Source organism: Ciona robusta, chromosome 7 (genome assembly GCF_009617815.1).
Source record: "Ciona robusta chromosome 7, ASM961781v2".
NCBI lineage: Eukaryota > Metazoa > Chordata > Ascidiacea > Phlebobranchia > Cionidae > Ciona > Ciona robusta.
The window spans coordinates 3,855,566-3,871,564 of record NC_143241.1 but is presented as its reverse complement, the minus strand read 5'-3'; the positions used below and the strand labels follow the sequence as shown (position 1 = coordinate 3,871,564).

Below are 15,999 nucleotides of genomic sequence, written 5' to 3'. Positions count from 1 at the left end.
GTGTGAAGGACGTAAATGATGTGTAAACTTTAAGCGTAATAATAATTATTGCTTAAAGATTTAAGTTGAATTTATTTAAATTAGATACTTGTGAATCTTGGTAAAATATCTGTCTTTGTATTAGATATTGTTGGTTGGACTTAATTTATGATTACTTCTGATTTAATATATTTTGATCCATTAATTCTGAACGCCAATTATTTTTTCGCGCAAAGGCAGAGCGAGTATATTACCTTATTTTTTAATAAGAAAAATACTATTTTTCTACTAAACTATTTCAAAATGGTAACTCTTTTTTTACTTTCGAAATTATTTTAGCCGTTTAAGTAGTAATCGTAAAACAACACCGCTATAAAAGTGTTTTATTTCAAAAGACAAAGGCGGGCGGTAAATTTAAAATGAAGCGAAATACAAGGTTGCCCAACTTTTACATTGACACAATTTTAAGGAGTTTACCATTGAACAAAAATCCTCAAAAAGGCGAAGTGGAAAAATATAACAACACTCATACTGGATGGACACAACCGACACGGGAATATACCGGAGTCGCACATCAAGTACAATCTCCGGCAGCACAAAGCAAGATAGACATAACCAGTTTTAACTTGCAACTGCATTTGTTTGCGCAGAGCATTCTGCAATGGCGACAGCTATACCCCAGCGGCCCGCGGGAATATGGTGACGCATATCCCGCACAGAATTGCGAAGTCCCGAGCATTCGTGGTCTGGCGGAGATAAATGAAGTTAAGAGGAATCAAACAAAGAAATCTTTATGGAATCCGATTAACGATGTGCGTGATCCGAAAAACGATTTATCAAACAAAGATGATACGCTTACCAAAAGCCAAGACGACCCCCTAGCGAGCCTCAACCGACTGTCGCAAAATGTCGACTATCCAGCAAACTTTCAAGAACTACCGCGCGCGCATTCGACACCAAAACGGTCGCTCATATCAAGTGATGAAAAATTAGCCGAGGATAATCAATCCCCAAACAGCAGACGATCTTTAGCTACAGGAAACCAGCAACCAACATCAGGAACCGAGGAAGAAAAGAAAACACTTTGGCCTGCATGGGTTTATTGTACTCGGTATTCTGACCGACCGTCCGCAGGTAAGACTACGCATGGTTTTACATTTAAAATTAGATCCGTGGTATCTGACACAAAATAAAGATAAATTCCGTGGATCTAACTCCGATTTGACTTATGAAGTTGGACGATTCACGTAACAAAATAACATTCAGAATCAATATATAGTGGTGTGAGGGAAAATGGGACACATTTTAATTTTATTTTCTCGACCCATTTTGTAGTAAACAAAGAACATTTTAAAGAATTATAAAACCGTATTCTCACGACTGCCATAGACCGTTGTCAAGTGTTTAAAACAGGATCAGGGTACTTGAATATTATGTGTTAATGGTGCCCCGTCTTCCCACATTATACACTGTATCTTACAGATTTTAATTCGTTGACGTTGATTTTTCTCGGTTACGCATTTTGTAGTACTTAATACTGAAACAAAATACATGAATTTTATATTTGAAAATATTTTAGGCCCAAGAACCCGTAGAGTAAAGCGGAAATGCAAAAGCAAGGACACGGGTGCTGAGTCATTGGATAAACGAGCAAGAACCGCATTCTCCCCGGAACAGCTTGATTATTTACAGGTTGGTAACAGTTGATTTTAACAGCAAATAGTAACTGCTGTTAAAATTGTTTTTTTTGTTTCATATATAAATAAAGGTATAGTAGGGTGGGAGAAGATGGGACACCTTTTCATTCTATTTTCTCGTACATTTTGGTAGTAAACAAAGAACAATTAAAGAATTATAAAACCTTGTCTTCGCGACTTTCATAGACCATTGTTATTTGTTTAAAACACGACCAGGATATTTGTATATTTTGTGCTAAATAAGGTGTCACGTCTTCACCCACCCCACTATTATTAACTAAACTGATTGCGCACCGAACTGTAGATTGGTTATGCTCACCGATATAAGTGCATTATGTAAGTTTTTAAGAGTGATTCTTGTTGCAGGTGGAATTTGAGAAAAGTCAGTATTTGACCGAAGACAGGAGAGTACGAGTGTCGGAAAAACTTGGTTTATCAGTCTCGCAAATAAAAGGTTGGCACAATTTGTGTTTATAAAAATATAACAACACGTCATCAAACTTTTAAAATAGCTAACTTATAGTACTGTTAGTACCGAAATCCTTATTTTCTAATCGTGTTTTTAATATTTAACAACGACATTTTGGAGTTGTGACGATAAGATTATTAAACTCTGTCGATGTTCTTAGAAAATGAATTTATCTTACCCCAACTGGGCACATGTTCTCATCCCACTAACAAATAAAATTACTTATACAGTTTGGTTTCAAAATAAGAGAGCAAAAGTAAAGAAGACAAGCGGAGTCAAGAACGAGCTTGCAATGCAGCTGATTGCACAAGGATTGTACAACCATAGGACGCAAAAGCAGGATGAATAGTGGGAAAAAACAACTTTGTTTCGTATTTTTATGTCACTCTAATTGGAAAAATATCGATCAAAATGTAAATACAACAATTTTGTTCTGAGTATTATTTCATTTCATTGCACCATGGTATAAGACTTGTTTATTACGCATTATAAGGTGAAAAAAATACATCGAATTTGAATTTGTAATCGCTTTGTATTAGTTAAGTTACCGAATATATTATTCATTTTATTTTGCATCGAACAATTGTAAATAACCGCCTGTCTATCTATGTACCCCAGTTGTATATGTTTTGTAAAATGTCATTTTTCTAAATGCGATTGCTATGGAACAGAATCGATTTAGTTTCTTCCATATTGTTTTAGAGAAACGGTAACCGTTAAAGGTAACATAAGCATATACTGTTCCTTTCCTATTTCACCATTAACAAAAGTTGTAAAAAAAATAAAAAAAAGAATAAAATAATCATTTTACGTAAAGAAACGGTAAAAGTTTTTCAAATAAAGCAGTTTTAGTAAGATTTTTGTTAAGTGTTTGTTAAGATTTGAATCCGTGTTAGTAACTTTAAACTATGAATAGTCGCGTGTCAGCAATACAATTAACATTTACTGGACGTATTGGTGTGGAAATAATCACTGGTATTTTATTAAATATCCTAACGTTTAATTTTTTACATAATCTGTAACTTAAATTTAATCGCATTAAAACGTCAGTTAGTCGCTTCTGTTACAGCTTAAATTAAAATACGTATTTATTATAAGACATATTCCAATAAAGTATGTATAGGGTGGGGTGTAAGGACATATTTTATTATCATTTTTCGTCACATTTAATAGTTAACAAAGATAACTTATAGAAAAATATACCTGATGTACCACGTGATTCTAAAGTAGTGTTGATTGTTTAAAACACGGCCGAGAAACATTATAATTTAGTGCCAACAGTATCCCATTTTACCCCATAGTATAGTAGAATTGGGGAAGATGGGACACCTTTTTATTCTATTTTCTCGTACATTTTGGTAGTAAACAAAGAACATTCAAAGAGTTATAAAACCTTGTCCTCGCGACTTTTATAGACCATTGTTATTTGTTTAAAACACGACCAGGATATTTGTATATTTTGTGCTAAAGGTGCCCCATCTTCCCACATCCCACTATATATCCCTTCCTATCATATAGTATTGTATATTCATAATATGGCAATCTTCCATTCCGCTTTGTTTCGCAGCGCTTTCGGGGTTGATTAAAAAACTTTTTAAGTAATTAATGAAAACGAAAAGACAGCTACATCCCACATTTAATTTATGAACAAAATGTATTTGTACTATAGGTTACAATAGAACTGTAGTAAAAAAGGAACAAAATTATATAAATTACAACTCACTAATATACAACTCCCTTAATATCAAATACCGAAACTTAAATCAAGTTGAACAAAATTCAATTGCTACAAAAGAGATTTCAAGTATACGCAAATTTTGATATTAAAATAATCATCATAGGAGACGAAACAAGCGTTACGATTTGTGGCGCACGCTTCTCCCTAGGGGTAGACGCCCCGCAATGAGCGACGGAAATCGTTCGTAATTGACGACAGACCAAAAGAGAATTAGATCGGCCGCACATTGGAGACTCATTCATCATTTTGGTACAAGCATTCAGCAATTGCTGGGTCAGTTGTTAGAAAGAAAGGAAAACGGCATCTAGGCACAAGCGAGGATTGGCGCTGGGATAATATGATTGTAATAACCTTGTTTATCGGCTGTTAAAGACGTTCGAATTAGCGGTGACTGCTTAGAGGAGGTTTGACGCATTCGAAAATTCAATTGAATCGAACGTGAATGAAGGACGATTGTCGTCCGAGGACGACGGTTCAATGACTATGTTACGGAAATACAAATTACATGCCCAAAACTGGGGTAATGAGTCAAATTAGGAATAAAAAACATTATTAATCCCTATTATAAAGCATAACACGAAAAAAAAAATATTTTGATTCAGATTAATTCTTAAGTAGAATGGCCGCGTGGTGGCAGCATACAGCAAAGCGAACAATATTTTCTGATTTATTCAACTTCCTATTCTTCTATAATAATGATATACTTATGTTTGCCACATAATTTCTCTGCGTGAAATGTTCGGACAATACGTGGGAAAGGATCACAGACCCACCGCTACTGATATGAGACCAGCCTTTACTTTATAAAGTACACGAACTCTTATAGTACTAGGACGTAATTAGGTCAAATAAACAATTGAACAAGTTAATTAAACTGGATTTCTACCACGATCTAGTGTTTGTTTGTTTTTAAAACCAAATTGTAGTAGCGTAGGGGAAGATGGGACACCTTTTGATTATATTTTCTTGTCCCGTTTGTTAGTAAACAAAAAACATTCAATACATTATAAAACTGTATCCTCACGGCTCCCCTAGACTGTTGTGAATTGTTTAAAAAAAGATTAGGATATTTTGGTATTATGTGCTAAAGGTGTCCCATTTCCCCCACCCCACTATGTGATAATAAATATCATCACGTTAAAAAGAAATGATAATATGGGATATTATATACGCAGCTTAAGACGCTGCTTCAACCTTTATACGTTGTTTACCTGCAAGCGTTTTACAGGAAAACCCCTGTATTGTTACATGGTTTCAACAAACGGTACGCAGGATCCATCTTAACGATATACAGGCGCCAAGAGGCTACAAATAAATAACCTAGAACTGTTTATCAGGTTTAAACGTTTTATACAATTTAATAAAGGACTGGTTCAACATTAAATTAAAGGTCCTAGTAATTTTGTCGCTGGAACTTCATATTAAACAGGTTAGGAGTATTACGAATCTATTTAGAATAATTTTGAAAGTTTGTCAAAAGAATGACTTACAAAACTGAGCCATGGTTTTCTAATGATTTTGGTGCGAAATAGCCAAAGGCATTTGGTCAAGTAGAAAATTTAGCTGAGCGGTTCTTTCGTTGCCTGCGTTGTAGTGAAAAAGCTCTTTAGCTCTTCGTCTTTGCAGTAAGAGAAAAAGTTTGTGGCGGAAAGTCCTGATTAGAGAACATGGTTCGAATTCTTATGTGCAGTAGTTTACCTTACGAACAGACACTAGACAGAGCTAAGAAAGTTAGAGAATGACGTTGCCCTTTTTAGGCCAGTTCTATTTGCCCTACAAATGTTAGCAATTTCCCCATTACAGTTATTCCTATTACAGTTGTACGGAATATATGTATAATGTCGGTCAAGGTACAAATGACACGGAGTTAGTTTAAACGCCCGAGGTGCAACAGTCAAAACAACATCGACCCAGGCAAATGTACTGAACTGGAAACTTAATAAAAAGAAATAGTACAGTCTACTTTATACCTACCACCCCAAGTTTTGTGCTATAGCTTTTGTTGTCTTGTTCATCAAATGATTTTGACCAATAGTATTTGCATAGACTGTAGCACAAACTACGTTTTCCAGCACTAGCGTTACTAAGTGAGGGAATCCATATACGTCAGTTTATTGTTATTCATGCTTTGTGACGTTTATTATTATGTGTCTTAATTTTCGATTCGGAAGGACAATTAGTAGTCACACAGCGTTGGTAAGGCCGATAGAATGGAAAATTACGAACAAGCGACGCATGACGGCCTTAGAATTAGTTTGGGAGAATACCGACCGATGTAGAGAAATGTAGGTAAAAATTCAGACGCAATTTTCTACAAAAATGTTTAATGAAAGCACTCTACTGTTTAATATTGTTATGTTAGGTATATGCGGACAAGATTTTGTACTAGTACGATGTAATACACAACTTACATATGTTTTACTATATTTCAGAACCGGGTTTAGTATACTAAAGAATTATTCTGTGTGCCCAAGCGAACAGAAGTCTAGTTACTTAATGAATACAGCATATCACGCATGAGAAACGGAAGCAATACGTTTACTTCGAAGAAAACCGTTCACGCTCTGTTGCGTCACGTCGGATGACGTCATCGTTTATGTCAACTGACGTCACGTCACGTTTGAATGTGGTCAAAAGCAACAACTCGAAATCTTTACTAGATACTTTTCTTAAACCGGGAGAGAATTTTAACTATGGGCCTATGATCAACTTCACGCCTTTGGCTGTGCTTATAGCGGTTGCCGGTATCATGATATTATGCGCGTCATACGCTAGTGTTATAAACTGGGTAGACAGAAAACACCAGCGTGCAAGAAGGCGGTTACGCTCAGGCTCATTTGGATCATCACATACACCTTGTACTTCAAGGGACGACGAGGATCATGTATTTCACGCATGAAAAATCTTCTATGTTTTATATAACTTGACTTTTGTATGCCTGTCTTTTTTAAACTTTTACCTGAATCGGTCTCGGTAACCTGTAAGACAAAGCAATATTTCCTCTGTTCTATTTTCTCTTTGACTCTTTTTAATAGTACCATTTTAAAAAGAAGCTTTACACTTTACAGTTCAGTTTATGTTTGTCGTTTTAGGCAATTTCCCCTGGAATCCAGGTCAAAACGCGATGCGTACGTTTGTGTGCTGTGCACACTACATTTTAACTTGCTCGTTTAACTTTTTAATGTACATTTTTAATATTTATTCCACACAACGGTAAAATAACGTGAGCGTTTTTACCAATTTTGAATCGCAGTTAGTTATGCATTCACGCCTACAGTTTTCTATGTATGTGTTTCTGTATTTAAAAGTGACCTTTTCATGCCATTTCTTTAGTTCCAAACTAATTAAAAATTTTAGCTAAATTGTGCGTATGTCCACAAGTTGCAGTTTTTTTTCACCGCACTAAAATATAAACAAAGACGACCAAAGAAATTGCAATGTGTTTGGCTATTAAGTGATTTAATTATGAACTAAATTAATTTATGCCAGTTATAAGTGAGGACAATGATTAAGTTAGGACAATGATTGAAAACACGATTGGGAAATATTATGTGCTAAATGTAACTCATATTACCCCACCGTACTATATATACAGTACACTAGGGGAAAATAGGACACCTTCAGCACGTAATATCTAAATATCCTAATGGTGTTTTAAACAATCGACACCGGTCTATGGGAGTCACGAGGGTACAGTTTAATAATGCTTTGAGTGCTCTTTGTTTCCACCAATTAAGAAGAAAAAAATAAAATGAAAAGCTTACCCATCTTCCCCCATCCTACTATATATAGTAGGGTGGAAAAAGATGGGAGACCTTAAGCACCTGATATTTAAATATCCTGATCATGTTTTAAACAACTAACAACGATCTATGTGAGTCGTAAGGATACAGTTTTCTAATTCTTTGAATGGTTTTTGTTTACAACCAAATAAGACGAGAAACTAGGATGAAAAGGTGTCCCGTCTTCCCCCACCCTACTGCATATGTCTGCTAACCAAATTCTCAAATCGTAATTTTAAGTTCAGTGTGCTAAGAGATTGGTATTTACGTAAATTAAATTTGAGTTGTTTGTATAATAGCGCCTGCGCACGACATGGTAAAAACGTGATCTTAAATAATCCTTCTTTGTGGCAGAGAGACAGTCGCTCAATAACATCTGTTTATAGCACGTAAGTGGACAAGACTTCATATACAGGCCGACAAACAACGAACGTTTTTTTCCACCAAATGCTCTGCCGAAAATACCTGAACTGCCCATCAAAATTCAAACGTTTTTATATGTGTATATAAAGTTAACTATAATAAATGTAGATACAGTAGGGTGGGGAAATTGCACACTTAAGCACGTATTTTACAAAACTTTAACAGTAACTGATACGGGTAACAGTAATCAGCTTTGGCGCGTGGTTTGTATAGTCGTGATAATACTGCCGAATGAACATTTATATTTGTGGGGTTCCGTAACAACAGAATGTCTCACATTACCCAGCGTCCCACTTTACCCCACCCTACCATACATGAGAACTTCCGATTTTCCATATATCCACGTAAAAAAATAAAAAAACAAAAGACACAATCACTAATGTAGGGGGGTCTCGTAAGCCAGCACAAGGCTTTTTATAATATATGGAACAGGACACCCGTGTTATATAACGACTGTCGCCCAGTCACGTAAAAATAAAAAAAGTTCATTCATTCATTATAACTTTTCTAAACAGCTAAAGATCTTTGAAAAGACCACCTTGCAATATAGGTTTAGAAATACGGAAAAGGCTGGTTTAAATAACATTTTTCGTTATGTCGATAACTTTATACACATACCGCTGTATTGATTATAAATGGTTTGGTCTTTAATGGCCATTTGATTAAAACAAACATAATACATGTCAAATGCAGAGAAAATGCATTTCGATTTGCGTTACGTTTGTAGTGTTCTGCATATGACAAGCGCACACTGATAATAAAAAGCGGATAAAAGCATAATTGTGGCGTATTTGTAATATACTTCTTCGTGTGCAATCAGTATAAATCTAATAATACAAATGTGTGTAGTTCTTAGACTTCGTTTAACTTAACTATTGTAATTTTAGTCATGTTGTTGGTTATACGTTTTTAACTTCAGGCACGAGGTATATGAAACAGATCATCCGTGTTATAACAACTACCATTGCTCCGCCACGCAAGGATAAAGAAGCATAAGTTACATTTAGTAATAAAAAATACTGTAATAATTCATTCATATCCACCAAGTACAGATTCCGTAAGATGTACGGATTCGTGCTGGAAAGTATTGTAGATTGTGTTCATGAGCAATGGGGGGAAGAGGTATGGATGGAACTTGTGGGAGAGATGGGATTCGATACTGTGGGATTCTCCATTCACACGGTGGGTGGTTTACAGTTATGTTTAAAAATTAAAGCAACTTTTAACATTCTTGTTATATATGGTACTATGTGTGGCGTATGATGGGATACACGTTTTGGAGCCAAATCTAATGTTTCCTCATCGTGTTTTGAACAGTTATACCAATGCTCATTTAGAGTAGTAGAGCTACGGGTATATATAATAGTATATTGGTCTATGTTTACTACCAAATGGAACGGAAAAAATAAAGGAAAACATGTCCTACAAAATATTGTTTCAAGCATTCAATACGACAGGAATGAGTTCTCACGGCGCCGCACGTGTACGTCTGGGGATCAAATAATACCATATATGACTGTGTCTGGCGGTTGGACCATTAGTTTAACACGTGCAGATATAAAATAAACAATGTCAAAGTTTTCAGTAATTCACTTTTTAATTGCTGATACGTTTTCAGGTATACGAGGAAAGCATGATTCCGCTGATTGCCCAGACACTCTCCAAGATGCTTCAAATAACTGAAGATGACATCATGTTTCAGGTGTGTTTCAAATATTTTAAGTTTAATCTTGCTATATGAGAAGCAATCAGCAATAGACTTGAAATTGAAGATATAACACGGCATATATATTCTAATAGTTTGGGGGACATTTCATGACGTTCGTATCAAGTTATGGTTACGACCAAATTACGAAAGTTCTCGGAAGAAGAATCTGCGACTTTATTAACAGTTTGGACAACTTGCATGATTACATCAGCAACTTGTATAAAGACATCAAACCTCCGAGGTGACAAAACTGACTTTAATATATAGTAGGATGGGGGAAGATGAGACACCTTTTCATTCTATTTTCCCGTACATTTTGGTAGTGAACAAAGAACATTTAAAGAATTATAAAACCTTGTCTTCGCGACTTTCATAGACCATTGTTACTTGTTTAAAACACGACCAGGATATTTATATATTTCGTGCTAAAGGTGTCCCATCTTCCCCCACCCCACTATATACTTATTGTAATGTGGGGTAAGATGGGACGTCGTTAATAACCTTTAAATCCTATGTTTCCTGATCGTGTTTTAACAAAAAATGCTCGTTTAGGGTTGCGAGGCTGTGGTTCTGAAATTTTGTAAATGTATTAAAATGTAGCCAACTTTCAGAATAATTACAGGGTGTGTAGCGATATCTCGTTGGTTATTTAAAAATGAGCGAGTTTTAGAGCAGACACACGCTTTTATTCTGTAACATATTAATGGCTCATCTGGTCACACTAATATGTTATTTGCACGCTTTTATATTTGACACCTTTACTCAGTAGTAACGACTGTCGTTTTGTTGCTAGTTCACTTTGTTGTGTTATAACTAATAGGTAACGTTGGATTTTGTTTTATAGTTTCTACGTAGAGACGGAGGACGATAAGGGTTTGACCTTCCACTACAACACACCAAGGAAATACTTTGGTTACATTCATTATGTAAGAGGGTTGGTGCACACGGCTGCTATAATGCATTACAATCTACATGATTCTGTTGTCGAAGTTGTAAAACAAGAAATGTTGGGAGAAGTAATGCATGGAATAATAAGGTGATGCTTCACTAAAGTTAAAATAAACTGATAGCTTAAATATATTTAGTGCGACTGAAGTTGCAGTATATACACTTCGACCTATTTTGGCTTATATAAAATAGGCTGGGGTAAGAAGAAACATGTTTTAGTTCTCTTTTCTATTCGTATTTGGTAGTAAATCAAGAATATCTACAGAATTATATAACCCCCGCAACTCTAAATAAGCGTTGTTAAAAAAACACAAATGGAAAAAATATGGTTACCAACAGTACAGCCCATTTTCCCCGTAGCACTATATTTCCTTTTTTATTGGAAAACTTACAAAATCGTAATTTAAACCCATTTTCATAAACATGGTTTCAGAATCAAATTTCAAAACGGGTCAGTTGGTAAACAAGGTGCGTGGATGCCAGCTTTGGCCAAACTACGATCGGTCACCCCGGTCAGCGTGAACAGCGACGTAGTTCTCAACTCATTCCCATTCTCAATCATATTTGGCGAGGTAAGTCGTGTGTGAATGATTTTCACGTAATTGTTGATAGAATATAAAACATCTTGGTTTGTTGCAGAATATGGAAGTAATTACTTGCGGAGCAGGAGTTGTTAAAACATTCCCAACTTTGGTTGGAAAGAAAGTGACGGATTTCTTTGTGTTAACCAAGCCGATTGGGATGCCGCTGTCTTGGACGTTTGTGAGCATTAATATGAGATAAAAATGATGTGTTTCGCTGCTGTATTGTAAAACAAATTTTACTCAGATGAAAAACCGACCGGTGAATGTCTTGGTGGAAATGACGTCAACTGTTGCATTATGGGCGGAATATGAAGAATATCTGCGATCTCAAGGTAGGCGGGAAACTTCGGACAACACTGTACATCCAACCGATGGTGTTTAATACATATTAATAACAAAATTCTGCACATTCTATTGTGCGCTAACCATGTTTCAATTTCAGTGCAAATATTGGGGCCAGAGCATCCACCACCGCACAAGCAAAGAGACGATTCAATCTCGCTCAAACTTAGAGGAACGTCTGCATTTCTTGAAAGCTGGAACGCGGTTATTTTTATGTGCACACCTGTGTAAGTAGAAAATACCGAATAATCAAGTGTAAATGCATTTTGTCCGGTCTTTTATTCTCTGATATTGCCAGTTTTCAATTTCTATCCATTCGCCACCAAAACTTATAAGTCTGTCTGACTAATGCTTGAACTGTCCATAGGTTTGACAACATGGACGTTATGAAAGATGTAGGCCTTTATATCAGCGACCTCAGTTTTCAAGACTCGCTTCAGATGTTGCTGATGGCTGGACCTCAACAATCTGCCGAACTCAAGATAGCCTTAAATATGGTGGGTTTAATATAACAATATTTATTGCTTTATATAACAGTTTTGTATTCGTATATAGTTATGCTATGGGATAAGATGGAATACCGTCAGCACATAATAATCCATACATCTTTATCTTGTTTTTAAGTTATTAACAGCGTTTTTTTAGAAGCATGAGGATACGGTTATGTAATTCTAGAAATAGTCTTTGTTTACTACCAATGGGAGGAGAGAATATGGAAAAAAACATGTTTTATCTTACTCCACGTTGTATGTTACATGCATTTCAACGTTGCTTATATATAGGAACAAGGGAAGACGGCAAAGATGGAAGAAACGTTGGAGGAATTGGAAAAAGAGAACAGGAAGACGGATGCTCTTCTTTTTTCGATGATCCCACGGGAGATTGCAGAGCGTTTGAAGAAAGGAGAAGGAGCAGTTAATCTTGCGGAGGTTAGCCAAATATACTAGGTGTAGAAAGCTGTGTGGTTTGATAATGCGTTGTAAGTTCATTTCTGTTGAGTAAACACTGCTTCGGATTTTGCATACGAGAAGATTTGAGTGTGAAATTTCACTTGTGGCTGTTTAAACTGCATTGCAACAATGTATATTTCCTTCTACAGATGTTTCCCGACGTTACCGTGTTGTTCAGTGATATAGTAGGTTTTACAAACATTTGTACACGTATTACACCGATGGAGGTTGTCTGTATTCTTAACACAATATATACCGTGTTTGATGTTCTCAGTGAACGGTGAGTCCACTTTACATAAACTGTGTAACAGAAACTTATTTAAATGGAATCTACTTTCTGTAATTAATTTCATGCGATTCCAGCTACGCTGTGTTTAAAGTTGAAACGATCGGTGATGGATATATGGCTGTCTCTGGCGCCCCTGTGCGGACAAAAGAACACGCCCAGCGAATCAGCGACATGGCGCTAGAGATGCAAGCTGGTATACGACACGTGAAAAACCCAGCGGATGGTGAATTAATTAGAATCAGAATCGGTGAGTTGACCAGTGTTTACAGTTTACACGATAACCTGTCTACCAATGGGTTGACGAAATAAGCAAACCAGGGCCTAAATTCCAGTTTCCATGACGCACCTCTAAGTCAGAGGTAACGGGTTTAAGGCTTGTCGCTGCCAGCATTTTTGGAAAATGTGTCTTTGCTGGGAAAAACACTTAGCGGCAATGTCCAACTCAGCGGTCGCAAATAGATTGTTTAAATTGTCAGCAATACAAAAAAGTCCACAAAGTAACATACGTGGAGTAATTAACCAAAATGCGCACGAGGTGTGCGAAACAAAACGTCTGTAGAAGATAAGGAAAACTACATTCATTCAATAACATTTTCCTAATCAATAGGTATTCACTCCGGTGGTGTAGTGGCTGGAGTTGTTGGTCGGAAGATGATCAGATATTGTTTGTTTGGTGATACTGTGAACACAGCATCACGTATGGAGAGCACGGGTAAAGGGGGAGAAATACACATCAGTACAACTGTACGTGATCAACTTGTACAAACGGAGGAATACCTTATAAAAGATAGAGGGATCATGTATGTTAAGGTGGGAGACGTGTGTTTGCTGTTATCGTTCTCGTACTAAAAAGTTTGGCTTTGTTATCACAACAACAAAAAATCGTGGCAATCGCCCACAAAAGTTACATATGTGATCACTCGTAAGCGGGCACGAGGTATATGAAATACAATTTACATCCCTCGTGTTATAACGACTGTTGTTGCCCCGCTACGCAAAGAAAAAGGGTCACATTCATTCTTTCATTCAAAAATTGTTTGTAAGAAACAAGCAGAACAAAACGTTTAGTTAAAAGGCATGCGTTAAAAGATTCAGCAATTAAAGCAGAACATACTTTACACAATGGATATAATCATACACTGCCGTTGTAGTCGTATAAACATATATGTATATATGCGATAACACCACTGTAAAAGCATGTTTTCTACATACAGGGCAAGGGTCAAATGAGAACTTACTGGTTGAACGGGAAGAAGGGAAAATATATTTCAATTGCAAACACAGTTTCAAATACTGAGTAAGTTATTATTTAAAAAGTAATGCAATAGATTGCGTGTTCTCTTGACTGTTACCATTGTGGTCGTGTATATGTCCTTGGGCAAGATACTTAACGGCAATTGCTTCAACCCAGTGGTCACTATGCTAATGCGTTGTCTAAATAGTCAGCCATATACAGAAAAAACAATTGCCCACAAAGTTAAATACATGGTAACTCGTGGGCAGGAACGAGGTACATGAAACAGAACATCTATATAATATAACGACTGTCGTTGGCCCGTCACATAATGATAAAGCAAGTTACATTTAACTTCTGAAAATAATCCACAGAAGTCAGCCAAAACATGACAAGAGCGTTCAAATGCGTCAAGCTTTGAAAAGTTTAAAGAACTACAGAATGAAGGTAATAATATAACTAGGTCTGAGCAATAAATCTGTTATATATTGTTGCTTAAACGCTTGTTGCAATTGTAGAATACCAATAGACGCAATGCCGCGAAACAACGAACACAATCTGACGTTACGAAACCAAACAACGGTAAGGTTATGACGATGCACATCTTAATTTTGCTAGTTTGACAAAACGCCTTCGTTTAAATAAAACTATACTGAACAACTTGTTCTTTCCAAACCAGATTTTGCTGGCGAATCTCAAGGTGGGGAACACGAAGAAAGAGACGCGAATGATGGTAAACAATATTTATATTGGTGGTGATGTAAAAGTAATTTGTTTGTTTTAACAGAAACCAACGGCGAGAGAGAAGAAGCACTTCAATCACTAGGAGGTAGCTATCAGTACAAAAACCAAACTTGGGCAATTTCAATAAATGACGTCTGCTTACGTCTCATATGATTGCATGACTTTAATAAGACATTTCGGTATATAATACCCATGTATTATATAGCGATTATCATTTCCCAGTCACGCATTAATAAATAAGCTACCTTCATTCATTTAAATATTCCTGAGTTTTTGACAACACTTATACTTGTTGTTGCAGGCAAACAAAACTCGACGTTCGATTTAAGACAATGTGACGTGAATGGCAAAAGTAAAAACACCAATGAAAACGCTCGGGATAGCTCGTACGAGGAAACAAAGTCCGACGACGACAGTAAAAATAGAGAAGGGGGCTTAAGTGTACAGAAAAGATCACGAAAGAATCGTTCAAAGATTGGCCATGAACCTCCAGGAGGAAGCGACTCCAAGGGAAAACGGAAGATCTGTACTATTAGGAAGCTCGTTGGAGGAGCAAGCAATATAAAGCAGAAGGGATCTAGTATCTGTATAGTGCTGTGAGATGATGCGATAATTAATATATGAACTGATCGGTACTTGTGTTTGTAAGTGTGATTTCACCAATGTTGATTTTGTATAGATATATATATAACTTCATTAAAAGTACATGTGTTTGTATTGGCGACCATTGACCATATTTGCGTTTCCTTACTCGGAAGAAACGCATGTAATGAACATGGTGGTTTAACATGACGTATGTTTGTACAATACTTGTTTTTATTTAAAGTTTGGTTTGGTTACAAAAACAACGAAGGTGATTATACGTGGAATTAACAACATCATCCACAGAAAGGAAAAAAAACTCCTACGGGGTTTAACTTAATACCTCATAGCCGACAATTACACGCAATTCTGATGCTATAACACAGTTTTACATACTGTACCTTACTATACAGTCAGTAATCGTCACCGTTCGTGTAGAGTGTAGCGTTTAACTTATTAATTTAGTAGTCGACATTTCCGTGTGGGCCATCGAAAACTCATCTACGTTATATTCGTTCCGACTTTTACAC

The 15,999-nt window shown here is 36.3% G+C and overlaps 2 protein-coding genes and 1 long non-coding RNA gene across 4 annotated transcripts; all 3 read left to right on the top strand.

Moving 5' to 3' along the window:
* The first annotated feature begins 203 nt into the window (after window positions 1-203).
* LOC149733905 (uncharacterized) lies at window positions 204-2,670 on the top strand. Its single transcript, XM_089880867.1, has 4 exons — window positions 204-1,113; window positions 1,559-1,671; window positions 2,043-2,130; window positions 2,376-2,670. The coding sequence occupies exons 1-4, from the start codon at window positions 399-401 to the stop codon at window positions 2,492-2,494; spliced, it is 1,035 nt and encodes a 344-aa protein (XP_089736993.1). The 5' UTR covers window positions 204-398; the 3' UTR covers window positions 2,495-2,670.
* A 2,818-nt stretch (window positions 2,671-5,488) lies between these two features.
* On the top strand, window positions 5,489-7,315 carry LOC149733904 (uncharacterized). The gene is made up of 2 exons (XR_016385292.1): window positions 5,489-6,168; window positions 6,316-7,315. It is a non-coding gene; the product is annotated as an uncharacterized LOC149733904 (long non-coding RNA).
* A 1,623-nt stretch (window positions 7,316-8,938) lies between these two features.
* Window positions 8,939-15,696, top strand: LOC149733903 (soluble guanylate cyclase 88E-like). 2 transcript variants are annotated; one of them, XM_089880856.1, is made up of 19 exons: window positions 8,939-9,270; window positions 9,707-9,790; window positions 9,889-10,037; window positions 10,641-10,832; window positions 11,178-11,316; window positions 11,384-11,506; window positions 11,573-11,702; window positions 11,771-11,897; window positions 12,038-12,167; window positions 12,453-12,599; window positions 12,770-12,900; window positions 12,984-13,156; window positions 13,517-13,719; window positions 14,124-14,206; window positions 14,518-14,590; window positions 14,662-14,725; window positions 14,823-14,876; window positions 14,931-14,972; window positions 15,189-15,696. In XM_089880856.1, exons 1-19 carry the CDS (start codon window positions 9,151-9,153, stop codon window positions 15,485-15,487), a joined length of 2,463 nt encoding a protein of 820 aa, XP_089736982.1. In that variant the 5' UTR covers window positions 8,939-9,150; the 3' UTR covers window positions 15,488-15,696. The 2 variants fall into 2 exon arrangements, with proteins under 2 accessions (XP_089736982.1, XP_089736983.1); XM_089880857.1 differs by having other exon boundaries at window positions 8,944-9,270; window positions 11,573-11,660.
* The last annotated feature ends 303 nt before the right edge of the window (window positions 15,697-15,999 follow it).

Coding starts and splice junctions, on each gene's coding strand:
- LOC149733905 (XM_089880867.1), top strand. CDS start 399: ATGAAGCGAAATACAAGGTTGCCCAACTTTTACATTGACACAATTTTA. Junction 1,114..1,558: donor TTCTGACCGACCGTCCGCAG/GTAAGACTACGC, acceptor AAAATATTTTAG/GCCCAAGAACCCGTAGAGTA. Junction 1,672..2,042: donor AACAGCTTGATTATTTACAG/GTTGGTAACAGT, acceptor TTCTTGTTGCAG/GTGGAATTTGAGAAAAGTCA.
- LOC149733903 (XM_089880856.1), top strand. CDS start 9,151: ATGTACGGATTCGTGCTGGAAAGTATTGTAGATTGTGTTCATGAGCAA. Junction 10,038..10,640: donor AAAGACATCAAACCTCCGAG/GTGACAAAACTG, acceptor TTTGTTTTATAG/TTTCTACGTAGAGACGGAGG. Junction 14,591..14,661: donor TAAAGAACTACAGAATGAAG/GTAATAATATAA, acceptor TTGCAATTGTAG/AATACCAATAGACGCAATGC.